Genomic DNA, 25,733 nt, shown 5'->3' on the forward strand with positions numbered 1-25,733 from the left:
GGCTTCTACCAGGGCCTGTGAGAAACATCAGACCCCAACACAGTGCAGAGAGCAGGCCCACAGCCCCTGGGGCGTCCCTCTGCCCCATCCGAAGCTGCCAAGTGTCACCAGCGTCCTTGACTGAAACCCCCCATCCCCAAGCCCTGGCCTGGCCTCCAGATAACCAAGTGGCCGCAGGCTTCCAGCAGGCTGCACTTGGCCCCTGGGAGCCAGGGGGAGCAGGTCCCAGGACACAGGGGCCCCAGACAGAGCCCGTTAGGAGACTGTGGCCAGGGTGTGGCCGCAAGAGGGAGGCGAGGCCAGGAGGGCAGGCCAGGCCAGCCATGCAGGAGCACCAAGGCCTGAGGACCTCTGGAGCGGTCACTGTGAGGACAGGGTCCCCTGGCCTCAGTGGAGGGTGTCCAGCTCTGCCTGACAACCTGGGGACTACTCCCTCCATTGCTGACCGCCAGCAGCTCCAGTGTCCAAACCCAGTGGGTCCAGTAGGCATGGCCGGCCTGGGAGCTGGCCGGGGTTACGTGGTGGGGGTGTCCAGGGCCCGTGGGGCCCAGGTGGAGGACAGCAGCCTGCCGGGTGGGATTGCAGGGGTCCTGTCCAGCCCATCTGTGTCTCGGGACACTGGAGGCAGGGCCTGGGCTGCCCTTGCTGTCCTTTTCCTGGTGCTTGGAGGTCCACTGTGTCCATGACGCTCGCTGGCCTCACCCCCTGGGCTGAGAGCCACGCACCACCTGAGTCTTGGGCCCCACCTGGAGGGGAGCCCAGGGAGCTCAGCTGAGGACTCGCTGCAGCGGCCCCTGTCAGCCTCGGGGTCTGGCCCTGGTCGCCACGGCTCCCACCTGGGCTGGGCGTGTGTCCTGCTCGCCTGCCCGGGGGCCGGACCCTCAGGAAGGAAAGGCAGCTCTCCCAGGCACTTGGGACTTCCACAGAGGGGGTCTCCTGGGGTCTCCGGGTGCCCCCCGGGCAGAGGGGCCTGTCCTCTTCCCCAGGGGCTGCAGGACAGAGGCCCTGTGACGGCATCGCCAAGGCGGGGGACCTCCGTGGGTCAGCCGCCAGGCTGGGGGCGGGGGATGTCCATGGGTCAGCCGCCAGGCCTGGGGGTGGGAACCTCCATGGGTCAGCCGCCAGGCCTGGGGGTGGGGACGACCGTGGGTCAGCTGCCAGGCCTGGGGGCGGGGGACCTCCGTGGGTCAGCCGCCAGGCTGGGGGTGGGAATCTCCGTGGGTCAGCCGCCAGGCCTGGGGGTGGGGACGACCGTGGGTCAGCTGCCAGGCCTGGGGGCGGGGGACCTCCGTGGGTCAGCCGCCAGGCCTGGGGATGGGGACGACCGTGGGTCAGCCGCCAGGCCTGGGGGTGGGGGACCTCTGTGGGTCAGCCGCCAGGCCTGGGGATGGGGACGACTGTGGGTCAGCCGCCAGGCCTGGGGGTGGGGACAACTGTGGGTCAGCCGCCAGGCCTGGGGGTGGGGGACCTCTGTGGGGCAGCCGCCAGGCCTGGGGGTGGGGGCGGGGGATGAAGCCTCCCCCCAAGAGAAGCCCCTGCGTGGACCCACCCATCTCGCCCCGTGAGGCCCAGATGACCGCAGCCCCCACAGCCCAGCTGCCCTGTGAGCTGTCCCCAGCCAGGGGACCTGCTGGGCTGCTCCTGGCTCCTGGCCAGAGGAATGGGCGGGGCCAGAAAGCTCCCTGTGGGTCTGTCCACTTGGGCAGCTGGCAGGTTGGGGCAGCTGGTCAGGAGGCCATGGGTGGTAGCAGGCCCTCGGTGGAGTGGACTCCCGAAGCCGGGGAGTTCCCCTGTGGCCCTGCACATGGAGAAGTTAGCCGTGTGTCGGGCTGTGACCTCCCAGAAGGATGTGTTGGACCCAGGGCCCATGACTGTGGCCCCGCAGGGAGAGGCCTGGGAGGGTCCTCATCTGTGTGACGGTGTCCCGACACAGGCAGTGGCGCAGGAGGCTGAGGCAGGAGGATCATGAGTTCAAGACCAGCCTCCGCAACTTAGTGAGACCTTGTCTCAAAATAAAAAATAAAAAGGGCTGGGGGTGTGCTAGAGCACCCTAGGGCTCAATCACTTGTCCAAAGATTAAAATAACGATGTCAGTAACTCGGTGCTCACTTGTTGCTGTTTTATTCTTGCCAAGTGCGGAGGCTGCTTGAGGAGGTCAGGAAATGTGAGGTTGACCTTCGCATCAGGGTGGGGTGCTTACCCTGCTCGGCTCGGGCAAGGCCAAGCTGCACAACTCCTGCTTGGGAACAGTAAAAGCACTTACAAATGCTTAGTTAGTAACTCAGTCATCAAATGGAGAACCACCCAATGCCCAGTCTCTCCCCAGAAACATCACATGAAAATCTCCAAACTTGACCTTTAAAATGATTGACAGTACCCTTAGGACAAACGGCAGCCTCAGTAGAGAAGGGGCTGTGGTTTGGCGTTGTCTTTGGAGCAGTCTTAGATTTGCAGAGCAGCTGGTGCAGCCAGTGCTGCTGTGTAGCTGCCCAGTGGCTGTGTTGCTGCTGTCCCTGCACCTGCTGTCCTGGGGCCTTGGCTGTGACAGCACAGACTTATTTTGATTACCTGGAACCCCTGGTCTGCTGGGGTGCATTCTGTGTCCCCCGCTCTGCGGGCGTGGGTGAGTGTGTGAAGGTATGTCCACCACTTGGTTCCTCCTACCGGGTTAAAAATAAATGGGTCTGCCCAGCTGGACGCGACAGTAGCAGCTTTGTCATATTTTTCCTTCTGAAAAGATCGGCCTTGGAGGGAAAAGTCCCAAAGGCCAGCTACTGTTGTGCGCCTCGGGCCAGCGTCCACGGCCAGCGCCGTATCTTATCTATTTGGGGTTGTGTTGCCAAATTACAGACCAGAGGCCGGAGGCGGCCTTCCCCGGGGAAAGCTGATCCCCACGGGGGTCCTCCCTGGCTTCCTGGGGCGCTCTGGTCTCCCTGGAGGGGCCCACAGCAGACGGGAAGCCTGCCCTCCCCTCCTGCCCTGTCCACTCGCCCCGCCTGGGAGTCTCTGCTGCCCCAGAGCCACGGGGGCGCCCCTTCCCGTAGAAAGTCTCGCGGAGAGGAGGGAATCGGGGCTCGGAGCCGGGCACTCACCGAGAGTCGCCTCGGACGCCTGCGGCCCGGCCCCCTGCCCCGGCCCCCCCTGACCTGGCCTCCCGACGTCCCTGGACAGAGGGAGGGGAGACAGGGAGAGCCCGTGTCTTCCAGGGCAGGACTGGGGTCTGGAGGGAGGGGGTCGCTTGCCCAAGTCTCCTGGAAATTCAAGTCCAGCCCTCAAAACTGGACGCTCTGTGTGGGAGTTCACAACAGGATCACCCACGCGCCCCTGCCCAGCTGGGAGTCTCCCCTGTCCCCGACACTGTCTCTCCCCGAGGGCCTGGGGCTCCGCCATGGGCTGCGCACCTTCCGCCAACAGAGACCTCTCTGCCCCTCAGCCTCGCGTCCACACGTCCACCCAGGGACACCCTGGCCCAGAGAGCAGCTTTCCTCTTGATGATCCAAGGCCCTGGGGCCAGAGGCGGCCTCGCTGCTGAGGGTGGACGGCTGTGCTCTGAGCTCCTCAGGGAAGGACACTCCGAGGGAGGAGCGGGCATCTGGACTCCACGGCTGGCTGCCCAGCTGGGGACAGAGCCCAACGCCAGGTGCTAGAGGTCAGCTGCTCCAGTCAGGTGTGAGGGCCAGCCGTGGGGCCCTGGGCCTGGCAACTGCCCAGGCAGGGCTTGGCTTGGCCACCCTCGCCCTGCAACCCACGTGGGGAGCAGGAATGGGCGGGCGGAAGTGCCCTGCCCAGGAGGCCCTGGTGAGTCAGAGCTGGGATCGTCCAGAGCCGCCCACCCGCTCAGGGCTCCTGACCCGACCCCGTCTGGTGGCCGAGTCTGGCTCCGTGCGCACACTGGGAAACCGCCACGCACGCACACCTGTGCCCACTGTGGGCCAGGGACAGCGTGTGTGTGCACGCAGCCCTCTGCTGCCCCTCGCACTCACCACCTCCGGGAGTGGGCCTGGTGCTCACCTCGTCCTCTGAGTTTTCCTGCCAGTCACACAGTCACACGTCCAGGGAAACTGGATCCTCTGTGGCTGAACACCCGGGCTGAAGAGGACGCGGAGCCGGGCCTGGTGGCGCCCACCCGTGGTCCCAGCGACTCGGGAGCCTGAGGCAGGAGGGTCCCAACTTGAAGGCCAGCCTCAGCAAGGCCCTGAGCGTCAGAGACCCTGTCTCTAAATAAAATGACAAAGGCCTGGGCCTGGCTCAGGGGTCCAGTGCCCTGGGGTCAGCGTGTGGCCTGGATCTCACGTCTGTCGATATGGACACAGCGGCCTCTCCCTGAAGGAGAGGAGCTGCCCCCAGGGCCCTGTGAGGTTTAAAGTGGCTTAGCCAGGACCAGGGCAGGAACCAGCCCTTGGCGCTCACCACTTGGGACTCACAGCCACAAGACAGCGGGAGCTCCCGCGGACACCACTCCCACGGGGTCGGAAGCCGCTAGACGCCGGTCGGGACTCTGACAAGGACCCCACACTAGATGAAAGAGGACGTCGATCAGCGAAGGGACACGGAGTGTCCACGTGTGAAGAGGTGAGTTACCAGGCGGAACAGTGGTGTGGGTCTGACTCGATCCCGGCGAGCCCTCCGCAGACACGCGTCAGTGTGGCCCGGGTGTGGCCAGGCGTCAGGACGTCTGCGTGGAGACGCGGAGACTCAGTGGCCAGGCTGAGCCTGAAGGCCAGGGCGAGGGGTCCCACCGGCCCGAGACCAGGAGTCAGTGCTGGTGACCACAGTGCGGAGGGCCCAGGGACACCCGGGACACCAGGTGCTTGGTTAGAGTGGCCTCAGCACACGGGTGACGGAGGCTCTCCACATGGGGACAAGCACGTGAGCTGCACCCCCCACAGTCAGTGCCCAGGAGGACGTGAGCCATGGCCTGTCCAGACCACGGTGTGGGCCCCTGCGGTGCTGGCCCGGGACCACAGGTGGACCTAGCCCTTGAATGGGGTCCACGTGGGCTGGGGCAGGCGTAGACCACCTGAGACGAGCTACGGCAGCTGGGGGCAGGCAGGTGTCCCCTTGCTGAGGTGGGGCTGGAAGGGAAGGACAGGTGTGGACACTGGCAACCACCGTGTCAACCAAGAGAGCGCGCCTGTCCACACAGAACTCCCCACGGCCACTCAGGGTCCGTGTGGACCCCCAGGGAAGAGACCACAGGTGGAGTGGCTCTGGGTGTCTGTGGCTACAGCAGGGTGGCAGGTGACAGGCACAGGATGGACCGCGGCCCTGGGCCCAGGCTGCCTCCAGGCCCCTCTTGCCCCCGCCCCCTCAGGATGGGACCCGATCCCAGCTCCTCGTGGTCCACTGCTGGCCCCGCTGTGACCAGCAACCTCTGAGCTGGCTCCACGCTCCAGGCTGGGCCGGCTGCTGGGGCAGAGATGACCCCCCTGTCCTTCTGGGAGTCCATGTGACGTCCCCTGCAGAAGCCGAGCTGTCCGGGCCAGTCTCCGTCTGGCATGGCTCGGGTCAGGCCAGTGGACCGGCCCTCTGCACCCACTCAGGCCTGCGAAGCCACGCAAGTCGGGAGACAGTCCAGGAAGGGGACAACTGGCTTGTGGTGACAAGGCTGGGCAGGCACAGTCCAGCTTTGTCCCTGCAGGGGCCTCACAGGCCTGGGGCCCAAACCTGCCTCCTGGCAGGAGCCAAGTCCAGCTGGGTGAGCCAGGCCATGTGATGGACAGTCCAGCCACTGAAGAGCAGAGCACGAGGTGGGCCGGAAGTCCCAGAGAGGGGTCAGGGGCCAGGTTTTGTGTCATGGCAATGGCCGTGCCATCCAAAATGGTGCCCGCTGAGCTTGGAACAGCAGCACTTGACCCTGACCCTGTGGAGCCACACAGAAACCAGCCACACACGGCAACAAGGTTGGTGACTGCATCGGCCTGCTGTCCTGAAGTGGGACATGTACAGTTGCAAATAAAGCCCATGAGGACAGAGCAAAATGCACTGCTGGTGTCATATGAACCAGGACTGCCCAGGTACAAAGGATCCGAGATGGCCCAGGTGTGAGGGACCAGGATGGCCCAGGTGTGAGGGACCAGGATGGCCCAGGTGTGAGGGACCAGGATGGCCAGGTGTGAGGGACCAGGATGGCCCAGGTGTGAGGGACCAGGATGGCCCAGGTGTGAGGGACCAGGATGGCCCAGGTGTGAGGGACCAGGATGGCCAAGTGTGAGGGACTAGGATGGCCCAGGTGTGAGGGACCAGGATGGCCCAGGTGTGAGGGACCAGGATGGCCAGGTGTGAGGGACCAGGATGGCCCAGGTGTGAGGGACCAGGATGGCCAGGTGTGAGGGACCAGGATGCCCAGGTGTGAGGGACCAGGATGGCCCAGGTGTGAGGGACCAGGATGGCCCAGGTGTGAGGGACCAGGATGGCCCAGGTGTGAGGGACCAGGATGGCCCAGGTGTGAGGGACCAGGATGGCCAAGTGTGAGGGACTAGGATGGCCCAGGTGTGAGGGACCAGGATGGCCCAGGTGTGAGGGACCAGGATGGCCCAGGTGTGAGGGACCAGGATGGCCAGATGTGAGGGACCAAGATGGCCCAGGTGTGAGGGACCAGGATGGCCAGGTGTGAGGGACCAGGATGGCCAGGTGTGAGGGACCAGGATGGCCCAGGTGTGAGGGGCCAGGATGGCCAGGTGTGAGGGACCAGGATGGCCCAGGTGTGAGGGACCAGGATGGCTCAGGTGTGAGGGACCAGGATGGCCAGGTGTGAGGGAGCAGGATGGCCCAGGTGTGAGGGACCAAGTTGGTCCAGGTGTGAGGGACCAGGATGGCCCAGGTGTGAGGGACCAGGATGGCCAGGTGTGAGGGACCAGGATGGCCAGGTGTGAGGGAGCAGGATGGCCAGGTGTGAGGGACCAGGATGCCCAGGTGTGAGGGACCAGGATGGTTCAGGTGTGAGGGACCAGGATGGCCAGGTGTGAGGGACCAGGATGCCCAGGTGTGAGGGACCAGGATGGCCCAGGTGTGAGGGACCAGGATGGCCCAGGTGTGAGGGACCAGGATGGCCCAGGTGTGAGGGAGCAGGATGGCCAGGTGTGAGGGACCAGGATGGCCCAGGTGTGAGGGACCAGGATGGCCAGGTGTGAGGGAGCAGGATGCCCAGGTGTGAGGGACCAGGATGGCCAGGTGTGAGGGAGCAGGATGCCCAGGTGTGAGGGACCAGGATGGCCCAGGTGTGAGGGACCAGGATGGCCAGGTGTGAGGGACCAGGATGGCCCAGGTGTGAGGGACCAAGATGGCCCAGGTGTGAGGGACCAGGATGGCCAGGTGTGAGGGAGCAGGATGGCCCAGGTGTGAGGGACCAGGATGGCCAGGTGTGAGGGAGCAGGATGGCCAGGTGTGAGGGAGCAGGATGGCCCAGGTCGGAGGGGACACAGCTGAAATCAGGGACTGGAGGGGATTCTGAGATCTCCCTGGAGGTGGCCGCTGGGACTCCTGAGCTTTGCGTGTTTCTAACCAAGGACAGGACACCTGTGCCCCTGGACCCCAAGGGCAGCCTCCCAGCCCTTCCTCTGGGGACCCGGGGCTCTTGGGGAGGAGGCCGCCTCCCAGGGTGGGGCAGGACAAAGAGTCCCCCAGCGCACTGTGGTCCTTGATGGCACCCGGAGCACCCTCTGCGTCCAGCAAGTCACGCCTGCCATCCTGCGGGTAGGACAAGCAGCTGGCTCTGAAGGCTTCCGCTGGCCGGTGGGTCCAGGGGCATCGGGCAGATAATGCCCACAGCCAGAGGAGGAACATGGCTCAGAAGGGCATTTAGAGTCCCTCGCAGGGGCTTAGGCCCTGCCGTGGTCGAGGGCCCTGCAGGGAAAGCAGAGTGGGCCTTCGCCTGGCTCCCTGCGCCAGCCCTCGCCCGCCGTGGCTGGACAGCTCACAGGAGAGCTCTTCCCACAGGGTGTCCAGCGAGCTGACGCCCACGGAAGACAGAGTAGGACACCACTGTTCCCAGAACAGGAGCCGCCAGCAGAGGTCCTGAACCTGTGGATCCAGCTGTCCCCAGAGGAGAGCGCCGGGTGCGTGGGCCTCCCAGAGGCTCTGCCTCTGACCAGCCCCAGGACCAGAGCCCTGGGTTCAGGAAGCGCAGGGATGGAGGACCCTGTCCAGCGAGGCCAGGCGGGCTCATGGAGGCACTGGACAGGCAAATCCCCAGGATGCCCTGGAAATGAAGGGGGCGGCCAAGACACACGTGGCCCTCGAGGTCCGTGAGGGCAGTGAGTTTGGATCCTGATTCCGATACACACCTACAAACCCTGTCAGGGAGGCCAGCAGCGGGCTCCTGCATCCCGCTGTGGGGTGCACTGCGGCTGACTGCGGAGGGGGCTGGAATCTGCTGGACTCACCTGGGGCACAGAGAGCCTTCCTACTGCCCGGGAGAGCCTTCCCACTGCCCAGGAGAGCCTTCCCACTGCCCGGGAGAGCCTTCCCACTGCCCGGGAGAGCCTTCCCACTGCCCGGGAGAGCCTTCCCACTGCCCGGGAGAGCCTTCCCACTGCCCGGGAGAGCCTTCCCACTGCCCGGGAGAGCCTTCCCACTGCCCGGGAGAGCCTTCCCACTGCCCGGGACAGCCTTCCCACTGCCCGGGAGAGCCTTCCCACTGCCCGGGAGAGCCTTCCCACTGCCCGGGAGAGCCTTCCCACTGCCCGGGAGAGCCTTCCCACTGCCCGGGAGAGCCTTCCCTGCCCGGGAGAGCCTTCCCACTGCCCAGGAGAGCCTTCCCACTGCCCAGGAGAGCCTTCCCACTGCCCAGGAGAGCCTTCCCACTGCCCGGGACAGCCTTCCCACTGCCCGGGAGAGCCTTCCCACTGCCCGGGAGAGCCTTCCCACTGCCCGGGAGAGCCTTCCCACTGCCCGGGAGAGCCTTCCCACTGCCCGGGAGAGCCTTCCCACTGCCCGGGAGAGCCTTCCCACTGCCCGGGAGAGCCTTCCCACTGCCCGGGACAGCCTTCCCACTGCCCGGGAGAGCCTTCCCACTGCCCGGGAGAGCCTTCCCACTGCCCGGGAGAGCCTTCCCACTGCCCGGGAGAGCCTTCCCACTGCCCGGGAGAGCCTTCCCTGCCCGGGAGAGCCTTCCCACTGCCCGGGAGAGCCTTCCCACTGCCCGGGAGAGCCTTCCCACTGCCCGGGAGAGCCTTCCCACTGCCCGGGAGAGCCTTCCCACTGCCCGGGAGAGCCTTCCCACTGCCCGGGAGAGCCTTCCCACTGCCCGGGAGAGCCTTCCCACTGCCCGGGAGAGCCTTCCCACTGCCCGGGAGAGCCTTCCCACTGCCCGGGAGAGCCTTCCCACTGCCCGGGAGAGCCTTCCTATGAATGCACACTCATACAGTGCCAAATACATGCACATGTGTGTTCCCCCCACATGTGCACACATATGTTCACATGACACACCACACATGTGGCCACACATAGACTCCATATGTGTGCACACATTGCACACATGTGCACAGCACATGCACCCCCAGCACATGCATGTCCCCACACACGTGTGCACACACATCACACGTGCAGCTGCATTCACACACCCCACACACCGGGTCCATGTGCTCAGCTCATGCCTTGTGTGCACACATGAAGGGCACATCTTTGCCTGGATTGGGGGACACTGGGCCCCACCGGGGCTGCCTGGGTCCAGCTCTGTGAGCAGGACCCTCCTCCCGGTCGGCACTGAGGTCCTGCTTCTCTGCAGGACGAGGGGCTCTGACTGTTGGTGGCAGACGGTTCTGAGGGCTCCGGCCGTCATCAGCCCGGGCTCCGGCCGTCATCAGCCCAGGCTCCGGGTGAGGCTGGGGATGAGGCTGGGGACAGGTCACGCAGGAAGCATCTCTTTTGTGGTAAGTGTCTGGGGCAGGGGCCTTGAAGGGCCCTGGGTCCTCTGCACACGCTGGGACTGTGTGTGCAGGCTCAGCCTTGGCCGCTCAGGGCCTCGCTGCCAAGGTCAGCCACACCTCCAGGCCTCCCCTTCCTGGGGTCAGACTGGGCACACTGGGCACACCGACTCACCCTGGACAGCTCAGTGAAGCCATGCTGAGCACCTGCTGTATGCGGGTGGAAGCTGATGGAGGCGTGGGCCGGCTCCCATTCCTCAGCCCTGACCCGTCTCCAGGGACAGCGTCCTGGGGCAGGTGGCCTGATCCTGACCATCAGGTAGTGGGGTGGGAAACACCACAGGCCTCCGGCCAGACTTCTCAGACTGGAGAGGACTGGAGAGCGAGGGGAGGCCCTCAGAGCCCAGCAGCAGGGCTGCCGTAAGGAGCAAGTGACCAGGAGATGAACTGGGGCCAGGAAGGGAGGCCTGCAGCTCTGGAATGTGGGACTTACAGACGCTCAGGGCCAGTGGGTCAAGGATCTAATGCTGGGCGGGGAGCTGGGTGGATGGCCAGCCCAGGGGTCTGTCCTCGTCCCCGCTGCTGACCAAAGCCCCTCTCCAAAGTGGCTGCAGCCTCTGGGCTACAGTGGACAAGAATGTGCTCAGCGTGCAGCAGGACCACAGGCCGGGGAGCTGGGGGTCCTGCAGAGCAAGACCTGGGGAGGCCAGAGAGGGCTCTGGACAGCTGGGGTTCAGGAGGGAGCAGGGCTCGGGCAGCGGACGGCCCCACGGCAGCCCTGGGACAGAGTGGGGGTCAGAGCTGCATGCCGGGGCCAAAGGTTCTGCTCCAAAAATCAGAAGGAGCTCAGCAAAGTTCCTTGAGCAGAGGTTGATTCCCGGCCAGAGGCCTCAAGCTGTGCAGGAATCCGGCTCCTCTCCTGCGGGTCTCCTGAGAACCTTGGGCCTGAGCCCAGCCGAGCCCAGGCTTGCCGCCTGCCCTCCGGCCCCAGCCCCACCCAGCAAGCCTGGATGCTGCTGGCTCTGTGAGGGGCACCCGGCTTTCCTCCCTGGCTGGGGCCCCAGTGGGGAGCCCCTGCTTTGGGGGTGCATGTAACTGTGTGTGGCCCTGACGGGCTGCCTCAGCCTGCACCTGGCCCACAGGTCCCTGGGCGCTCACAGCCCCCGCCTTCTGGGGACGCAGGGCCCAGGCAGAGCGTGCGTGGCCCACCCTTCCTGCAGGGGCTGGAGGGCTTATCGGCCGCTCCCAAGACCACTTCCTTCCTCCTACACAGTGACCCGCCGAACCTGGAAAGTCTGACCAGCTCGGCTGCAGCCGAGCTCTTCCCATACATCGGGAGGCTGCACGCCAGCACCCGGGTCCACATCCTGCTAGTAGCTGGCTGCCCACCGTGGTCAGCCCTGAGGCCAGCAGCCTGCACAGAACCTGCCAAAGCCGGTGCTCCTTCCCTCCAGCTTGACCTGGGGGCAGAGAGCTGGTGGGTCTCGGAACCGAGGCCTAAGCACAAGCCGCTCTGTGGAGGGTGCTTCAGGAAAGAAGGGCAGAACTCCATGCCCCGAGGCCTGGCGGAGAGGACGGCCTCCCCCACTCGGCAGCAGAGGCTGGGCAGCTGTCCAGACCTGAGCCCTGCCTCTTCATTTGCTTCTGCTCCTTTCCCTGACCCGCGGCCGAGTCTCGGGGGCTCTGTGCTGGGCTCGTCCTGCTGGTCCTCCCCCCAGCCTCCCCTGCCCCTCTCTTCAGGGCCCCCTGCCACCCTCGGCCCGTGGCCATCTCCACCCAAGCACACACAGCCCTTGTTCTCGCCTGTCTGTGGACAGTTGGAGAGCTGCAGTGGCTGACCCTGGCTTGGGGACCTGCTGCCCATTCACTGCCCACAGCCAGGGCAGCCTGACCCTGCAGACTACAGAAAATCACCCTGGGAAAGCGACTGCTGGCCCCTGCACTGGGCCCCGACTCTCCCCTGTCAGCAGAGACAGGGCTCACAGTCACGCAGCACACGCACAGACACGTATGTGCACAGACACGCGTGCAGTGCACCGTGCACAGGTGTACGCCATTGAGGGTTGGATCGTGTCCCCCTAGTTAAGTCCAGCCCTGGCCCTGGCAGAGATGTGGTTGGTTTCAAATGAGGGCCTTGGGGTGGCCTAACCAACCATGGTGTCCAGTGGGAAGGGAGACGTGGCACAATGTCCACATGGGACAAGGCCACGTGAAGGCGGAAGCAGAGGTCAGGGCGGTGGCCATAGCTCGGCAGCGGTGCGCTGGCCCCACTGGAGGCTGGGAGGCCTGGACGCGGTCCCCGCAGGAGCCAGCCCTCCCACACAGGTTCCGTGTCCTGGCCTGCAGAGTGGAGGCCAGTGAGGCCCGCTGTCTGAGCCCGGTGGGTGCTGTACGGGGGCAGCTCCACTAAACTGACATGGGACCTGCGTGTACTGGCCCTCCCACACCCCCGGCAGCTTCCTACCATGTCCTGAGCCCCAGTTTTCTCTCTCAAAAAGTGGGAGCAGTGACACCCCTCTCCATGGGCTGCTGACAGAGAGATGGGTCCTCTGCCCTGTGTGCAGACGGGGCCCAGTGTCCCACCCAGGTCCCGCATGTCTGGAAAAGCCTCGGCTGTTTGGAAATTAAATGCTGCACATCTAAGGAGCTCACGGGTCAGAGGAGAGATCTCAGAGGAACCGGAACACTTTAGTAATGATGATGAAAAGTCAGACGAGCAACCTGGGGGAGGGAGGGAGGGGCTCGGAGGACACAGGGGACAGGGGAGGGACATGGGAAGCTTCGGGTGGCTTGGTATCAGTTGTTTGAGGTTCCTGTGCAGAGTTGGGAAAGGCAGGCCAACTAGAGGCCAAGAGTAGAAGAGAAGAAATGATAAAAATCAAAGCAAAGAGGGAGAGACACAAGCAAGTGACCAACTGGGAAGGGGACAGTCAGCTGGCTTCAGTCCCAAGATGGGGGACCCAGGACGACGCGCTGCTGCGATCGGCCCCAGGAAGGGAGGCCGCGTGGGCAACGGGGCAACAGCGAATTCACCAGCTTTATGTCAGGGCGCCCCGTGGCCGGGGTGACGGAGCCCCAGGAGAGCGGAGCCCGCCCAAGCTGAGGCCAGCGAGAGGTCAGCAGCCACGGCTCCTTCTTCAGCTGGAGGCCACGCCAGGACGGTTCCACTGGTGACTTTTAGAAAGTACGTAGGGAGAAACCTCTCCAGCCTCGCACAAACCATGCACAGAATAGAGAAGAGGAGGGGTCCCACTGCGCGGGGACCGCTGGGCCATGACTCAGAGCTGGGCCCACGGAGAGGTCACGGGAGGTCCTGACCCAACACAACTCAGTCCCTTAAGTCCATGGGGCCTGGAGAGGACACGGGAGATGCTGCCTGAGACAAGGAGGGGCTCTAAAGCTGCTGAATCCCCTGGCCCAGGCCTCCAGCCTCCAGGATGTGAGGCCCAAGATGCCTCCGGCCTGGGCCGTCCCACCTGGGCCCGTTACGAGGGCCCGAGGACACCTCTGCCACTTCCAGCTCATTCACAAGGCTGATGGGACCCTGGCACCCACCTGACCAAGGCATCGCTAGGAAAGAAGATCAAGGAGCAAATTCCTAGGTGGACGTCGACACAAGACCAAGCGCTGGTAGGTCTCACCCAGCAGCAATGAGGAGCGACCACACACCTGCCCAGCACTGAGCCCACGGGCCCCTCCAAGGTCAACCACGTGGCTCTCCACATGGGCACATCAGAGGGTCAAAACACGTGACTTGAATGAATGCAGGAAAAAACACTAAGGAAAGAAAATTCAATACTCCCGATCATAGATAAAAACCAACCAGGCCAAGAACAAAGTGGAACTTCCTGAAGCCCATGTGGGCCACCGCCAGACCCACAGCTGCAGTGGATTGTGGGTGGAGTACCCAGTGCTCCCCCTGCTGGTAGCGGGGCCAGGCTGTCTCTGTCTCCTCCACCTGGTGCTAGAGACGACGGCCAATGCAATAGGGCGAGACAAGCGTGCACGGGAGGGTCTGAGAGCCTGCTGCTCCTGGGCGGCTGACTCTCTCAGTAGTGCCCACCTCTCTCCCTGGCCCTGGGCTGTGGGGGCATCCGTGCCCTTCATGGAAGCAGGGAAGACTGCCCAGGGACAGGGGAAGGAAGGTCAGGCAAGTGCAGTAGCTGGAAGGAGCCAGGAGATGCTGTGATGGGGGATGTCTCATGTCCCTGGACACCCGACCAGAGACGCACCCCTGGGGCCGCTGTGCACACAATGTCCTGCGGTCACTGAGGGTCTACAGGAGAATGTCATGAGGCCTTGGGATACACAGACCTGGTGACTCCCACCCACCTCCCCTAGAGAAAGGGAGAGAGTGTGGGATAAAGGAAATGGGACAAGAAGTAAGAGCTCAGCAGTTGGGATAAGAGTTTCCAGAAGGTTCCCTCTCTATTCTTGTATCTTTAATTTTCTTCTAAGTTTTGAATTATTTCAAAATAAATCACTGGAAAAAATGAGAAGAGTTAAGTTGGGAAACAAATAAATGTTCCTTCAAAAGGAAGTGACCATATGTTCACCATCACAGCAAGTGGCTCCCAGCCCGAGTTCACGGGTGGCTCGACGTGGGACGTGCTGAGGCTGCACATTTCCCAGGCTGACCTTGCCCCTGACTCGGAGCGTTTTTCCAATCAGACGTTCTTTCACAGGAGGGGAACATTCCGGTTTTGGCCTGGGTCCCCTCATGAGCCCTGTTATATGGGTGACCACGTGTGTCACTACAGGCCTGCCTCACTCAGGCTCTTCTCTGAAAATCTTCAGGGTCACCGTCCACTGGACGAACACCAGGGACAAAAGGCAATAACTCGGCCGTCGGGAAAAAGAGTTTCCAGAAAATTCCCTCTTTATTCTTGTAACTTTAATTTTCTTCTGAGTTTTAAATCATTTCAAAACAAAGCCTCAGGGAGAGGAGAGCTGCAGGGTGGGCAGCTCACTTGGCCTGAGCACAAGCCTGCCGCAGGCAGCCTGGGGCCAGGCCCTGAGCCCGCCCACAGGTCGGAGCCCCGGGAGTGGCTCCCTGAGCTGGCCTGCAGGGCCTCCTGCGGTGCTCCCTGCGTCTGCCCAGAGGCCTGGGGGCCTGTGCCCCCCTCTCCTGAGCCCGTCACAGGAGAGAACAGGTCTTATTCAAACCGCAGCCCTTCACGGTGCTCAGGACAGGGCTGGAGAGGGCAGGCAGGCGCCACAGGCCCTCACAGCATCTTCTGAGGGCAGGACTAAGCCCCGGGCCTTGCCCCCGTTCTCCTCCCAAATGCCAAGGAAGTAGTACAGGGAGCACCGTGGCTGAGACGGGAGTGGGCCGGAGAGGCCAAGCGTGGAGACGAGGCGGCAGAGGGGTGGCCTTTGCATGGAGCCCATCTCCAAGGTCTCCCACCGTGGTGGTGAAATGAGGTGTCTCCTCTCTCCTGTGTCACTGAGGAGTGTTCAGAGGTGAGATGACTGAGTGCTGTGACCTGATCAGTTTATCCTCGCGGGAGTGGACTGACCAGGGGTAACTGTGGCAGGTGGGTGGCTGGAGGAGGGGTCTCTGGGGCTGCCTGGGAAGGGAGCCTCTTCCCTGCGGCTCCTCCTCCCCCACTCTGCTTCTGGCCACCATGTCCAGAGCAGTGCTCCTCTGCCACACCCTTCCACCATGCTGTCCTGCCTCCTCTTGGACCAAACCTCTGACACCATGAGCCAAACCTCTGACACCGTGAGCTCAAATAAACTTTCCCTCCTGTGAGTGGCCCTTGTCAGTCGTTTTGATCATGGTGGTGCAAGGTGGACCGAATCAGAAGTTGGTACGGACAGCAGGGCTGTTGCTGTGACCACACTGACTGTGTGGTTCTGAAGCCCTTGGATCTGGCTTTTAGGAGAGGTGGTTTGGAGGTGTATGTTGAGAGCCACAGCCGAAGGGGCCCCAGCAAACTTCCAGCTGCCAGTAAACTTCAGACTGCCAGCTGATGATTGGCTCACAGCGGCCCCAGCAACATCTAGCTGATTGGCTCCTCGGCAGTGATGCTCATTGGGCTGTTTCCCCGTCCTTCAGACTGCCAGCTGATGATTGGCTCACAGCGGCCCCAGCAACATCTAGCTGATTGGCTCCTCTGCGGTGATGTTCATTGGGCTGTTTCCCTGCCCTTCAGACTGCCAGCTGATGATTGGCTCACAGTGGCCCCAGCAACACCTAGCTGATTGGCTCCTCCACGGAGCTGCTCATTGGGCTGTTTCCCTGCCCTTTCAGACCACGGAGCTGCTCATTGGGGGACTTCTTTGGCTCTGCCCACATGACCCAGCCAATCGGCCTCAAGAGCAGGAGGATTGTGGGAGGTGGAGAGGCTGGTGTGTGGGTGAGAGGCGTGTGGAAGCCAGTGGTGGCAGTTGGGTTCTGAGGGTTTTTCCCTGAGGAGCTGTTTTGTTTGGCATTTGTGGTTCTAAAAATAAAGTTAGTTTCTTTTGACAAGTGGCTCCTGAATTGTGCCCAGCCAGACTGCAGCATTTGGTGGCCCGTACGGGGAGCGACTGAGGGTAAGTAAACTGCTCGCCCCTGAGGGCAGGGCTAGAGGATGGGTAGCCATTCTAAGTTTCCTCTTTTGTTTGGCTTCACTTTTGTTTTAAGTTGCCTGTCCCTGGAGATGAGTGGGAGGGAAGAAAAACCACTCACATCTGAGGAAAAACTATTTGCGTCTGAGGGAGAAAGGACGGATGCACATGTCAGGAGGATAGAAAGGCTGATACAATGATTTTGTGTGGTTCCATTTTTATTTCATTCTGTCTGGGTGTTGTTTGGCGTCATCTTGTTGGGTTGTATTATAGTAGAAACACGGGATCAGCAATTAGTAAAAAACAAACCGAAAGAGTGTTAAGTAAATTGTTAGAGGAAGGAGGCTTCCCAGTAAAATCAAGAGCAGTCAGGGCATACGTTGATGTAATACAAGAATATAGCCCATGGCTTTTTAAGGAGGAGTTGTTAGATATATCACAGTGGGACCATCATGGTGAAGATTTAAAAAGAATAGAAAAGAACAATCCAGGGACTCTGCCAGTTGGCACATTGTCATTGTGGACGTACATATCTGGTTTGCTTAGTCCAAAGCCTTCAGTTCAGACAAAGGTAGAGGAAGAAGAAGACATATTGATTCAAGTAGAAGAGGAAGTCTCTCAAGTTAGTCAGAAAGAGGAAAAGATTCAAGTACAAGAGAAGGTCTTTCGAGCTAGTGAGACAGAGGAAGGAAGTTTAGAGCAGAAAAAGCCATCAGGGGAAAAGTTACAACAGGAGACTGCTAATAACATCTTTCTATCACAGAGCGTAAGTGTCCAATCAACAGCACCACCTCTACCAGAAGGCATAAGTGTCCAATCAACAGCACCACCTCCATATGCTGGGAGGCCCCCAACCCCCGCAGTTGATAGTTGGGATCCTGAGACAGGATCTCAAGTATGCCCTGTATTTGAGGTAGGAGGGCAGCGAATTCACCATGCTTTAAATTTCAAATCAGTGAAGGAGCTAAAAGAGGCTGTAACAACCTATGGTCCTCAAGCACCCTTCACTGTAAGCTTGGTCGAATCCATTACCAACTTAAACGTGACGCCAGCAGATTGGGCTAATATGTGTAAAGCTGTGCTAAATGGAGGTCAATACCTGTTATGGAAGGTTGCCAATGAGGAATTTTGCAAGGAGACGGCTAGGCGAAATGCAGCAGCTGGTTATCCTCAGAGAAATCTAGATATGTTGTTAGGAAAGGGACCTTATGAGGATCGGCAGCAACAACTTGCATATGATCCTGGTGTATATTTACAAATTGCTGTAAATGCAGTTAAGGCCTGGAAGACTTTACAAGGACATGGAGGTTTACAAGGTCAATTATCTAAGGTAATTCAAGGAGCTAATGAACCTTACGCTGAATTTATAGATAGGCTTATTCAAACAGGTCAATGAGCATCTCCAATGAGCATCACCACAGAGGAGCCAATCAGCTAGATGTTGCTGGGGCCGCTGTGAGCCAATCAGCTGGCAGCTGGAAGTTGCTGGGGCCGCTGTGAGCCAATCATCAGCTGGCAGTCTGAAGGGCGGGGAAACAGCCCAATGAGCATCACCACAGAGGAGCCAATCAGCTAGATGTTGCTGGGGCCGCTGTGAGCCAATCATCAGCCGGCAGCTGGAAGTTTGCTGGGGCCCCTTCGGCTGTGGCTCTCAACATCGTGTAGACTACAGAAGACTTAGAATGGGGTAAGCAGAACTAATGGTGATTCTAGTGGAGCTCAGAAGACCCAACGCTGATAGGAATGCAGACAGTAAAGACTGCGCTCATGAGGTTTCAGGGGGAAGGACTGTTGGGAACTTGACCAGAGGCCAATCACACAACATCCCGGCAAAGAAGTTGTCTATATTTTGCTCATTCATGTCCTGAGACTGTGGAGGATGAATTTAAAGATGATGGCCTCATTAATCTGCCAGAGAAAATTTCAAGGCAGCACAGCATTCAGGCTATGGTGTGGGTTTTGCTGGTAGGTTTTAGTCAGGCTTACTATGAGAATCAGGAGAAAGCAGAGAAGGATTTTTGAAACTTTCAGTTTGGCCAGAAAATTGTGAGCAACTGGGGACCAAGGAAGGTGAGTTTATTAAAGAGACTGTAGCCCTTAAAGAGATGCCAAGTAGCTGGCACAGAGACAATAGGAAAGATTGCTGGGGGGCATCTCTGACATTGGCACAAGCACCCCCAACACAGACACAAGGTGTAAAAGTAAAAGTGTCTTTGAGAAGAGACCCTAGCGGTACCTGGCTGGCACGGGCGGTGGGGTGGGGTGGAGTTGGGGGTAGGAGGTTGTTTCACAGGAACTCAGAGGTCACCAGAGCCACCATCCCAGGGAGCCCAGCACTCAAGTGGGGCCAGACTTCGGCCTCATCCATGGAGGTTCTGCAGGAACGCAGCGTGCTGGAGTCACGGGTCACCGAGGCTCCACGGAGATCTCACAGGAAGGCCTGGGAGGCCAGGCAGAGGGCAGCAGGTCAGAGTCCCTGAGGGCGGCTCCTGAGAGAGTGACGAGGCTGTGAAGGTAAAGCTGAGACTGGAACCGAGACCCCAGGAATGAAGGCGCGATGCGGGCTGCGGGGCCAAGCTGCTGCTGTGGAGACCGTCTGAAAAGGATCCAGTGTGCGGAAGCGGGAGGCAGAGGTGCCGAGCTCCTTGGAGAGCACATCTCAGTGCGTGTCCAAAGCCGAGTGTGGACTTGTCTGCCTGGCCTGGGTCTGGCGTTTCTGTCCCATCCCTTCTTTCCACGCCCTTATTGTCCTTTTTGGAGGGGAATGGGCACTCCGTGCCCTCTGTTTGGTGAATTTGCTTTGGATTTTTACAGGGACTCACAGCCAGGAATCTTCCTGGAGTCTCAGATGAGCCTTGGGACTTGGGCTTTTGGGCGATGTTGGACCATGGACGTTTGGAGATGGACTGAATGCCTTGTGCATCATGAGGTGGACCTGAGCTTTAGGGACCAAGGGCAGGACGTTGTGGTCTGGGGTGAGGTGTCTCCCAGGTGGTCCTGTGTAATGTGGAAACATTAGGAGGTAGATGACTGCGCTGTGAGAGCTGTGTCCCACTGGGTCACTCCTGGCTTGATGGGGCTGACGTGGTGTGACTGTGGAGCAGGTGGGCGTGGCTGCAGGAGGGGGGCCAAGGGAGCTGCCCTGCAAGGGAGCATTTCCTGTGGCCCCTTCCTCTCTCTCTGCGTGTGGGCCACTCTTCCTTGGGGTGCCCTTCTGCCATGCATTGAGGTCTGAGGTCAGCTCACCCTGGACTGACCCTCCATGAGCCAGAATAGACCTCTCTTCCTCCAAGTTCTTCTGTTGAGTGTTTGTTCACAGTGACCAGAATTCTGCCTGATACACTGTCTTAGGAGCTTCAATTGATCATGAAATTTATATTATAATCTAAAATCTAGAGAACACAAAATAATACAGTAAAGAACAATGAGGGAGAGGAAGGCACTAGGAACCAGTGGGGGTGGCCCTGTGGGCAGCACGGGTGGTAGAACTCTGTGTGTGTTAGAGAGAGGGCACAGCTTCATTCCTGTGCTGTCCATGGCTCTGGGGATGGGGAGACGGGGGCCGGCCACGACACCTCCCACCCTTGGGCCAGCTGTCCACCATTCCTTATGCCAGGCAGGGCCTCCAGGGTCTGTGGGTTGATGAGTCAATAATCCATCTGAGTCACCTCATCTCATGGCCCCCACCCTCCACACACCTTGTCCCCATCCTTTGTCCCCCTCCTTGCTTCTTCTCCACCACCAGGGCCCCTCCTCAGTGCACAGTCCCAGGGTCGGGTCTGAGCGCTGGCCCCAAAGCTGGGCCCAGGCTCTCCCCACCCCCGCGCTGGACACTGGGTTGTGCTCTGGGTGGGAGGTGTCCCCGGAGCTCTCCTTTCTGCAGAGGCTCCAAGTTCTGTCTTAGATCTTGTTCCCCGTCAGAGCGGCGGTGAGAGACGGCAGAGGAAGAGGGCAGGCTCAAGTGCCCTCCTGGGCCTGTGGCCACGGGCTCAGCCTGGGCAGTCCACCCGTCCTCGAAGCTCTCAGAAAGCCGAGCCGCCCTGCTACGTCTGCCCCTCTCATGTCTGAGCTTCCCGCAGCAGGACAGGGGCGTCCACTGTGAGAGCCGGCCACCGTGGGCTGTGTTGTCCCTGTGTCCATGCACAGCAGCAGGGCCCCAGGCCCCCTGCGCCTCCCTCCCCTCATCACCAATACCTCCCTGTTGGCTGCTCCTCCACGGCACCTGGAGGACTGGCGAGGAGGGCTAGCTGCCCCTGCTGTGGGCACCACCAGAGCCCCACAGTGTAACCAGGCCACCTCCCAGCCTCTTGTCCCACACTGCCCACCAAGCCCAGCCACCAGGGCCACGAGGGGACCCAGACACTCCCCCCAGGGTCGCCTCCACCAGGAGGGCTCTCTCCAGTCCCCTCCTCAGGTCTTCTGCGAGACCACATGCCATGGCCACAGAGGAGGGCTGAGCCGGGCAGAGGCCAAGAGAGGAGTCCAGAGGCAGCCTGGCCCAGGGAGTCCTCAGTGCATGCACGGCCTTCTCTCTCTCTCTCTCTCACACACACACACACACACACACACACACACACACACACACACACATATGTACTCGCACACATACGCACACATGTACTCACACACATATGCACAAACACGCACACACGTACACACGTATACTCGCACACATGCACACATATGCACACACATGCACACGCACACACATACATGCATGCACACACACGCACACACAGGCTGACAGTGCACACACCTCCACTCGTGTGCCCCTGTGAGCCTAGATGCTTGTATCTCCAGGATGCCTGCACTCACAGCAGACTTACCCACATGCTCTGTGCCCACATCTGTGTGCAGGCCCACGCACACACACACACCTTCACCTGCACACACACGTGCCCCTCCACACATGAGTCTGGACTGTGTCTGGGCTGGGAGCCCTGGGGCAATGTGGAGGGCATGCGATGAGTGGGGGCCTCGCCACGCAGCAGGCACCTCGCTGGGCTGGCCTGGACGTGGCCCGAGGAGGATCAGCCCTGCAGATGGGGCAGGCCCCTGGGGTGGGCATGGGATTCCCACAGCACTGGTTTGTGGGCAGGGAGCCAGATTGGCCCTTGGTCTCCAAGGACATCTCCTCCCAGCCTCTCTTTCCTCTTGCAGATGGGCCTGCACTGTGTCCCTCCCCCACCGCTGGCCTGAGTCACCTCGAGGACTGCTGTGTTCCCAGGCCCCACTGACCCAGCTGCAAGCCTGGAGCTGCCGGCTGCCCCCACCTTCCTCCAGCCTTGGCTCCCCACGCCAGCTGCCTCCCCTCCCCCCGGGCTCCCCTGCTGGTCCCCGAGCACCAGGACTGCCCTGAGAGGACTGTGCTTGGTCCCTTCCTTTCATTCAGGAATTGCCCTCAGTGTGGGTGTCCCTCAGCGTCCGCGGACCCCTAAGCAGCCTCCACCCGCAGGAGCCCCCGGCCGTGGGAAGGTCCTTTGCAGCACACGGTCCTCGCGGAGCCGGGCAGCCTCAGGTCTCCGTGCCTGGCACTGGTCTGGAAGGGGGTCAACTGAGGCAGGTCCCTGTCCCTGCAAGTCTCCCCTGGGCCGATCCCACGGGCTCTGGGGAGTTTCCCTGGCAGCCGGGTCACTGGTAAGAGAAGGCTGCCCAGGGCAGGGGCAGCAGGCACAGGACCCTGGTGGTTGTGTGGAGGGAACCCCGTGCGTCACGGGAGACACCAGCTCCTGGAGTGTGGGTGGCGGGTGCAGAGGACATGTTCCCGGGTCCTCGGGCTCTGCACTAGAGGAATCCCACCTCCCGACAGGAGACTCGCAGAGCGGTGCCCCCAGCCCTCAGTGCGTGTCCACCAAGACGCTGAGCGTGGACACACACAGGAGTCTGCAGCGGGTGCTTCGCCGGACGTCCACAGAGGCCAAGTTCCCCGGGAGTGGCCCCCCAGCCTGCCTGGGTGGACGCACAGACACAGGCCTCATTTCCTCCTCCTCTGGGTTCTCTCTCCCCTACTCGGGGCTGCCGGTCTCTCCATGTGGTCCTTCAGGTGAGCTCCCTCCTGGGCATGAGTGCTGGGCTCCTGTCCCTGTGGCCAGCCCAGCTGGCCTTCCCTCCTCTGCCTGTCCAGGGCCCCTGCAGCTAGACAGGAGCTCACCTTCCTGGTGGGGGGAGGGTGGCCGTGTGCCCTCGCCCTCCCTCCCCAGGCCCCAGGTGCTCCGTGGACTTGGGTCCCAGGTCCTGTCTCTCTTCCCTGTTTATCAGCTCCCCGGCAGAAGCCACGGCCGCCCCCTGGGGCCCTGCTGAGGCCGCTCGAGCTCGACAGGGAATGGAGGGTTGGACATGGTCTCCCGGCTCAGCCAGGATGCAGCTCCACTCCAGAGGCCTCAGCTGGCCAGCAGGGACAGCACCTTGGAAGACACTTGACGGCACTGTGTGCCCCCCCAGGACCCCGACAGCGAGGGAGGGAGAGGCCCAGCCTTCGGCCCACATGGACATGTGATCTCCCCGGCCTTTTGCCCGGGTCCCAGGACATCTCCTTTCCCACGAGGCTGCTGAGAGCCACCATCCTGCCACTGGTTCTACAGAGGGAAGGGACATGGCCATCCACGGGAGGGCACCTTGGTGGCTGTTTCCATCCCACACTGGGGAGTCACTGTGGTCCTGGGGTTCGCCACGGCCAGTCTCTGGTCAGGGCCACCCGGGCACCCCTGGATCCTGGAGGGAATCCTGACTTCATGGGAGCCTCTTTGAGAACCTCTCGGGGGTCCACGTCCCCCACTGCTCCTGCCGCAGCCCTCTCTGCCCGACTCCTCTTCGTGGGACACAGACGTGTGGGCTGGTAGGGTTGTCAGTCGTCCCAGTGTTCAGAGGCGGTGCCAGATCACGGCTCCACATGGAGGGAAGGAAGCCAGGGCTGGCCTCGTCGCTGGGGGCCCCCGCCAGCTGGACAGGAGTCCTCGGGGCTGCTCACCCCACCAGGGTTCAAACAGCCCGGGTGAGTCACATTCCAGCCACTTCCTTCAGGATACATTTCCCAACAGCCAAGCTTCTCTCCCAGCAGCCGGGAAGTTCCCATCTGTCAGGACATGCGACCAAGAGCAGTGCAGACCCAGGGGGAGCCGTGACTCAGCAGGCCCCGCCGCTGGCCGAGGAGCAGGCTGGCCCAGGCCGGGCTCCACAGCTCTCCCAGAGTCCACTCAGCAGCGCCCGCCGAGCCCTGCAGTGTTGGGCACCATGTCGGGACACCCAGGGGGGCAGGGGCATCCACTCCAGGAGCCCGCAGGGCAGAAGCCAGGGCAGGCCAGGAGGGGGTGAGGCCAGGAGGGGGCAAGGCCAGAGTGACACGGAAGACCAAGATAGGACACTCCCAGGTGCTGCCTCGCACCTGCAGACAGGGCAGGGGGAGACAGGAGGACGGGGATGAAAGAGCGGACAGTGGTGGAAGAGGGGACAATGGAGTGGAGGAGGGGGACGGTGTCAGGGAGGCCCTGTGCCCCTGGCTGTGGGCAGCCTGCGGCAGGTCGAGGCACGAGGCCATGCTGTGGCATGTGTCCTGTTCCTCTGGGGCTGGCCACACCTGTCCCACCTGCTGGACACACTTTGGCTCCAGGGGCGCCAGCAGGTATTTCCAGGAGACGCACACGGTGGAGCAGGAGTGCTGGTCACCGTGTGGAGCTGCTGGACTCCAGGGACAGCAGGGACTGGTGCTGGAGTGCTGGGCAGAGGCCACCTCATCTGAGGGCCGAGGCTGACACCACCAGGAGCAGTCAGGTGGCGTCCCGCCTCGGGTGTCCTTCCTAGAAGTCCAGGACCCTGCCGTAGGCCGCTGTGAGGCCGTTCTGCAGAGGCCCTCGCCAGGCTGCTGGGGCCAAGTCTCAGACAACAAGGAAAGTCGGAAAAGCTGGCCCCCACCCGGGACCAGGGCGATTTGGGGAGAAGACAGCCTGGTTCTGGACAGACAAGCACAGTGGGATGGCTGAGGGACTCGGGCAGCGCGTCGTCCACAGCCTCGACCCCAGTTCACCTTAGATCTGCTGTCACAGCGGGGGAAGCTCAGCGGGGACAGATGGACGCTGGAGGGTTTGAGACTCTTCTTACACAGGAAGTCTAAAGTCACCTCCAGATAAACGGTTAAGTAAATTAGTTAAGACCCCAAAGTCTTTGCTGGAACTTAATATTTATCAGCAAGTTGGGGGGGGGGTCCTGGGATTGAACCTGGGAGGACTGTGCCACTGAGCCCCAGCCCCAGCCATTTTTACGTCTGATTTTGACCCGGGATCTTGCCAAGTTGCTTCGATCCTTGCTGAGTTGCTGAGGCTGGCTTTGAACCTGCGGCCCTCCTGCCTCAGCCACCCGAGTGGCCGGGATCACAGGTGTGGCCACAGCCCGTTCTCTCAGCGTTGTGAAGATCTCCACCCAGAGTTTTGGTCTCCGTTGTTTCCCGGGGAGTGAGCTGTGATCTTCTTTCCTTTGATAGAAGCTACCACCTTTCCTGCTTTTAGGACTTTCTCTCTTATTCTCCGCAGCCTGTGTCTGGCGGGCAGCGTCCCTCCTTCTGCCTTTGCCTTGGCCTGGTCAGGGCTGGCTCCCCCAGGAGCTGGCTGGCTGGTGCCTCAGGCCGCGCTTCATGCTCCCTCACCTCCCTCACACTGGTGTAGGCTGAAGGGCATGGGCGATGGGCATGGGCGATGGGCATGGGCAATGGGCATGGGCGATGGGCATGGGCGATGGGCATGGGCTGTTGGGCATGGGCGATGGGCATGGCCGATGGGCATGGGCGATGGGCATGGGCTGAAGGGCATGGGCGATGGGCATGGGCGATGGGCATGGGCGATGGGCATGGGCGATGGGCATGGGCGATGGGCATGGGCTGAAGGGCATGGGCGATGGGCATGGGCGATGGGCATGGGCGATGGGCATGGCTGATGGACATGGCTGATGGGCATGGGCGATGGGCATGGGCGATGGGCATGGGCGATGGGCATGGGCGGTGGGCATGGGCGATGGGCATGGGCGATGGGCATGGGCTGATGGGGCTGATGGGCTGTTGGGCATGGCCGATGGGCATGGGCTATTGACCATGGCAGATGGGCATGGGCTGTTGGGCATGGCCAATGGGCATTGGCTGTTGGGCATGGTGGATGGGCGTGGGCGATGGGCGTGGCCAATGGGCATGGGCTGTTGTGCATGGCCGGTGGGCATGGGCGATGGGCATGGCTGGTGGGCATGGCTGGTGGGCATGGCAGAGCAGCAGAGAGCACACCTTGCCACATGGCCTTGCTCCAAACCTGGACACGTTTGGTGACACCCTTTCTG

At 61.7% G+C, this 25,733-nt stretch overlaps 1 protein-coding gene and 1 long non-coding RNA gene across 2 annotated transcripts; both read left to right on the top strand.

Annotated features, from left to right (window-relative positions):
* The first annotated feature begins 488 nt into the window (after positions 1-488).
* LOC144364764 (uncharacterized) lies at positions 489-8,491 on the top strand. Its single transcript, XM_078041205.1, has 3 exons — positions 489-573; positions 2,384-4,572; positions 7,939-8,491. Exons 1-2 carry the CDS (start codon positions 489-491, stop codon positions 3,490-3,492), a joined length of 1,194 nt encoding a protein of 397 aa, XP_077897331.1. The 3' UTR covers positions 3,493-4,572; positions 7,939-8,491.
* A 740-nt stretch (positions 8,492-9,231) lies between these two features.
* LOC120890463 (uncharacterized) lies at positions 9,232-24,574 on the top strand. Its single transcript, XR_013437130.1, has 3 exons — positions 9,232-9,872; positions 21,582-22,464; positions 22,680-24,574. It is a non-coding gene; the product is annotated as an uncharacterized LOC120890463 (long non-coding RNA).
* Positions 24,575-25,733: the final 1,159 nt, after the last annotated feature.

This window comes from Ictidomys tridecemlineatus, chromosome 3 (assembly GCF_052094955.1).
Source record: "Ictidomys tridecemlineatus isolate mIctTri1 chromosome 3, mIctTri1.hap1, whole genome shotgun sequence".
Taxonomy (NCBI): domain Eukaryota; kingdom Metazoa; phylum Chordata; class Mammalia; order Rodentia; family Sciuridae; genus Ictidomys; species Ictidomys tridecemlineatus.

What these genes read in the sequence shown, in the direction of transcription:
- LOC144364764 (XM_078041205.1), top strand. Translation starts at nt 489, where the DNA reads ATGGCCGGCCTGGGAGCTGGCCGGGGTTACGTGGTGGGGGTGTCCAGG. An exon ending in GGAGGACAGCAGCCTGCCGG is followed by an intron (nt 574 to 2,383) that starts GTGGGATTGCAG and finishes CAGTACCCTTAG; the next exon opens with GACAAACGGCAGCCTCAGTA.